We start from the raw sequence: 4,541 nt of genomic DNA on the forward strand, positions 1-4,541 counted from the left end.
GGGGAAGGCTGGACAGGGGGTCTGTCCTGAGTGATGCTGAGGGTGTGTCCCGGAAACACACACACAGGCACAGGCTGAGCTTCACGTGGCTGTCCTGCCATCAGCCCTGGAACCAACAGGCTGTCCTCATACCAGGAAGGACACACAGTCTCAGTATGCCATCTCTTAAGCATTTATTAGATCCGCTGCCTTCTGTGGACAGAGAATGCTCTAGCTCAGTGTCCCTGCCCTTGGGGACTCACAGCCCCGTCTCCTGAGCAGAGAGAGAGGCAGCTCAGTACTTGTCAGGCAGGCCAGGAGGTCTGAAGTGGTTGGGGTCTTTGCCACTCCGGCCCCACTCGTTGGCAAACTGGTCGGCCTTCGTGTCCTCCCGTAGCTCCTCCCTGGTCATGCCCTTAAACACAGGGTCTGTGATTGCCTGAAGAGCCTCTCTGGCATCACTGGAAAGAAGGAGAGCAGGGAGGGGATTAATCCAGGACTATGAGCCCCAGCCCCAGCCTTCCCATCTCTCCTCTTTCCAAGGGATCAGTGACTCTGAGAGGAGCCCAGGAAAGAGGGGCTACAACCCTGAGGCTCCCCGGGCTCAGCCCACCTCAGCCCTGCATGTCCCCTGGATGCTGGGGAAACAGCACCCATAGGGGAAGGGTTGAGAATCGCCTGTCTCACCAGCCTTGCTCTGCTCTTCAACCACTCAGACCTCACACTGGGCGCAGAGCAGGAGGGCGTTTAATAGTAGGAGGGCCCACAACCCTACTGGAAAGTTCTCCAGGGCTTGGCCCCTCCAGGTTGTTCAAGGCAGCCGAACTCTGCCCACCCATCCCTGCAACCCAGAGACCCTGGTACCTGATCACTTTAGCAGCCCAGACACCCCCTGGTCCCCTTTGGGCAGCATCATAGTTTCCGCGGGCGTGGAAGTATTTGTCTGCACCTATGTACCCAGCTTCTTTCATGTCAGAGTAGGCTCTCCACATGTCTTTAGTCCCTGGAAAGCAAAGCACATGGAGTAAGGATTATCAGGTGGAGAGAAAACTGAAGAATCAAGGAATGAACAATCTTCCACTGACTCGGTTTCAGCCTGTGGTCAGAGCACCACAAATGCCACAGGTTGAGGAGAGCGTTCCTTATGCCCAGCTGCTGCTCCTGGTAGCGGAATGAGCGCCATTGGGGTGGGGTCGGGGAGGGCTGCGGCTGTGGGACCCCTTTGTCTAACCCCTGTGATGCTGCCTCTGTGCTGCGTCTCAGTGAGGGCTCTACCTGATATGTTTCAGGACAGAGGGAGGTATCATTACAGGACAGGATTCCTCAACAGCATTCTATTGACATGTGACACCAGGTACATTGTTGCTGTCAGGGCTGTCCTGATATTATAACATGTCTAGCAGCATCCTTGACCTTTCAAACTATACCCCAGTGTGACAACTGAAAATGCACCCAAGCATCACCAAACGTCCCCAGGACACAAATTTGCCCTGGGTCCAGAACCACTGCTGCAGAGGAAGCTGCATGTGATAAGCTCCGGGGCACGTGGGTGAGTGAGGAGGTGATGGGCGAGACAGATTCTGAGAAAGGGCAGACATACTCCTCTGCTCTGACGCCTAAGAAATGCATTCCTGCCTCATGAAAGGACCCCTTGTGACTTGATTCCCCTGCCTGTTAGGTGAGTGAAAGGAATGCTGAGAACTCTCTAGTGGATGGTACTGGTGATGTGGGCTGCTTGAGGAAGTGGGTCTATTCCTCAGCCTGGCTGCACTGTCCAATAATCTGGGGAGACCCTGAAAGTCCCCTGAGCCCTCACAGCCCAGGCCAGTCACCTCCCCGTCTCCGGGCTGGTCTCAGGCAGCAGTAGTTTTCATGGCTCCCCAGGGGTCTCCAAACTGCGGCCCAGATTGCTCAGCCCCCGGCTTCAGGAAGTGGTGCTGGGAGAAGTCAGTGAGAGCCTTGGCCTCAAGCACAGCTGGGTTCCCACCTCTGTCCTGCCGCCTGCTGACGGGCACTCAGTCCCTGGGTGACGGACTCAGCTGCTCTAAGCCTCGTTTTTCTCCCCTTCTGGTGGAGAAAGATGCCCCCTCACGGAAGTTTTCTGCAGGTAATATATGACCAAGTGTCCCAGCTTGACCGGAACTGCCGCTGTCTTCCTGAAACTGCCCCAGATAGTGCTGCTAATGTCCTGGAAAACTCCCCAGCCCTGGGCAGAGAAGGAAAGTGGGTCCCTCTAAATTGCACGTAAGAGCCAAGTTCCTGGTGGAGGTTTTCATATGATATTAGGTTCACACACACACACACATACACACACCTTTATTTTTTTTTCAGTTTAGTGGCTAGTAGGAAACAGACTAAACAGGGACGGTGTCACTCAGCATAGGAAGCACAAACAAGGTGTTCTGAAGGCCTCTGAATCATCCAACTAGGAAATGGAAGGAAGGAAGAGAGGAAGGGAGGGAGGGAGGAGTAGGGATGGAAAGACAGGAGAGGAGAACAGATGGATTGCTTTCACCCTACATCGTGCAACTAGTTAGAGGGAAATTTCGTTCTATTTCAGACTTGTTTTGTGTCTTCCATTCATACTTAAATTTCACCTGGAAATGATGCTCATTCTTTCTCTAGTACCTGATGGACATAAATCCTGTGCTTTCCAATCTGTCTGAAAATACTCCCCTAACACCTGGCACATTCTGCCACATAGGGCAACATCTCCTAGGACCTCAGCTCCAACCCTCAGGGGTGTTTAGGGTGGAGCCTAGAGGCCCAAGGATGCCATCGCCCCTCCATCGGCCTTACCTTCAAAAGCCTCACCAAGGAAGGAAAGCAGGCTGTGGGCTCCCAGCACCAAGGAGCAGAGAATGAGGCCTGTGAAGAGCTTCATTGTGCTGAAAGGAAAGGAGAGGGTCAGGGAGACACGGACAAGACTTTCACCCCTCTCCACTTTGGGGTTTGTATGTGAAGGAGAGCCTGGCTGCTCATTTCCTCTAGACTCCCAGTGGTCGTACTAGGAGACACCGCAGTAGGACCTGACTCGCAGCCTCAAGCCCTCGATTCCGAACCCACCAACCCTGAACCCAGGACTGTCTAAGGGGTCACCCAGGTGGCTTTGGTGGAAGAAGAGGACAGTTGGGTCCAAGTTGTGTCTTACTAAAGCAGCCTGTCGTTAATCAAAAAGCGTTTCCCATGCACCACTCTGCCAGCACTGACTGCATATAGGAGAAAGAGAAATCAGAAGAGTTATGTTTTAAAGTAAGAGTTTTCAAAGAAATGGCTCCTTGAAGCGGTTCCTCACCTGATCCCCAGTGGAGCAGAGCTGCTGGTCCCTGCCTGCTGTGGAGGGGTGGCCCTATTTATACTGAGCCATCCCTGGGCGGGTCAGGGGGTGAGGATGACAGCTGTACTGGTGCCCGGGGAGAATCCCTGCAGGTCATTTCTCCTACGGATCTGCAAAGGGTGACTTACTGGACACCGACGGCTGTTCTCATCCACAGGTCATTTCCCTGGTTGTGCAAGCCTGAGGAAATAGGCAGTTCTGTTCTGCCTGGTGTCTGCTGTCAGGGGTCGAAGGGCTGAGGCAGGGTCATCTGGAGAAGAAGGGTATGGAAGGTCATGTGAAGGGTGTGGAGTTCCAGGATGGAGGCCTCCTGGTGGTTGGAAGGTGTGTCATTAGAGGATGCTCTTCCAGCCTAGACCTTGGTATTTTCCTGGTCATTCCCTCAGGAGGGTCCCTGATGAGCCAGATAGAAGATGTGTCAGAAATTAAATCCTTTGAGCTCATGTCCAAAGCCCTTGAGCCTCAAAACTGACAGATCAGCCCCACCGAATCGCTTGGGGGGTCTGGGCTCCTTCCACCACGCTGAGTGGCTATGCTGAGCTCTCAGCTCCAAGGCAATGGAAAGCCCTCTCAGCCTCGAAGACAAGAGGTATATTATGTAAGTTGGATCCTGAGATAGGGGCAATCCTGGTAGAGAGGAGTTTGTGCTTCCCCAAGCCAATCCTGGAGATGCCTCAGAGTGGGAGTGAGAGTGTTTGGTGCAAGGTGTAAGAAACCCATAACAGGACACAGAGGGAGGTAACAGCTGTTATGGAATATGGCAGCCCAGCTGGGGAAGTGCCAGGCTCCCTGTCTGGGGTTGGTGAAGGACAGCTCTTTGTCTGCTGTATTTTCCTGGCTGGGGCTTGGGGTGTCACCATCCTCCCTCTTGTCACTCTGAGTCAAAAATATCAGCAGTGTCATCCTGGCTGATGAGGCCCGCATGTGTATGAACAGAGCCTTCAGCTCTCAAGAGAAAATGTCACTGTGTCTCATCCTTACCAGAAACATTCTCTAAAGAGAATTCTGGAGACTGTAGTTCAGTCAAGTTGACATTGTTCTATGTTGTCTAAAGACAGAGCAAACAAGCAAAACCTGAAACCAAAGGAAGTTGATTCTTTTTTTCTTTGCTGGATTTTTTGAAAGAAAGTAAAAGTGAAATCGCTCAGTCGTGTCCTACTCTTTGCGACCCCATGGACTATAACCTACCAGTCTCCTCTGTCCATGGGATTCTCCAGACAAGAAT

At 52.8% G+C, this 4,541-nt stretch overlaps 1 protein-coding gene across 2 annotated transcripts; it reads right to left on the reverse strand.

The window, feature by feature from the left end:
- Positions 1 to 206: 206 nt before the first annotated feature.
- On the reverse strand, positions 207 to 3,302 carry LOC122430881 (serum amyloid A protein-like). 2 transcript variants are annotated; one of them, XM_043451805.1, is made up of 4 exons: positions 3,275 to 3,302; positions 2,779 to 2,867; positions 844 to 982; positions 207 to 440 (listed from the first exon to the last, which is right to left on the reverse strand). In XM_043451805.1, the coding sequence occupies exons 2-4, from the start codon at positions 2,861 to 2,863 to the stop codon at positions 275 to 277; spliced, it is 390 nt and encodes a 129-aa protein (XP_043307740.1). In that variant the 5' UTR covers positions 2,864 to 2,867; positions 3,275 to 3,302; the 3' UTR covers positions 207 to 274. The 2 variants fall into 2 exon arrangements, with proteins under 2 accessions (XP_043307740.1, XP_043307741.1); XM_043451806.1 differs by lacking the exon at positions 3,275 to 3,302 and adding an exon at positions 3,131 to 3,253.
- Positions 3,303 to 4,541: the final 1,239 nt, after the last annotated feature.

This window comes from Cervus canadensis, chromosome 29, assembly GCF_019320065.1.
Source record: "Cervus canadensis isolate Bull #8, Minnesota chromosome 29, ASM1932006v1, whole genome shotgun sequence".
Lineage (NCBI taxonomy): Eukaryota > Metazoa > Chordata > Mammalia > Artiodactyla > Cervidae > Cervus > Cervus canadensis.

Coding starts and splice junctions, on each gene's coding strand:
- LOC122430881 (XM_043451805.1), bottom strand. CDS start 2,863: ATGAAGCTCTTCACAGGCCTCATTCTCTGCTCCTTGGTGCTGGGAGCC. Junction 983..2,778: donor CCTTGGTGAGGCTTTTGAAG/GTAAGGCCGATG, acceptor TTTGCTTTCCAG/GGACTAAAGACATGTGGAGA. Junction 441..843: donor TGGGCTGCTAAAGTGATCAG/GTACCAGGGTCT, acceptor CCTTCTTTCCAG/TGATGCCAGAGAGGCTCTTC.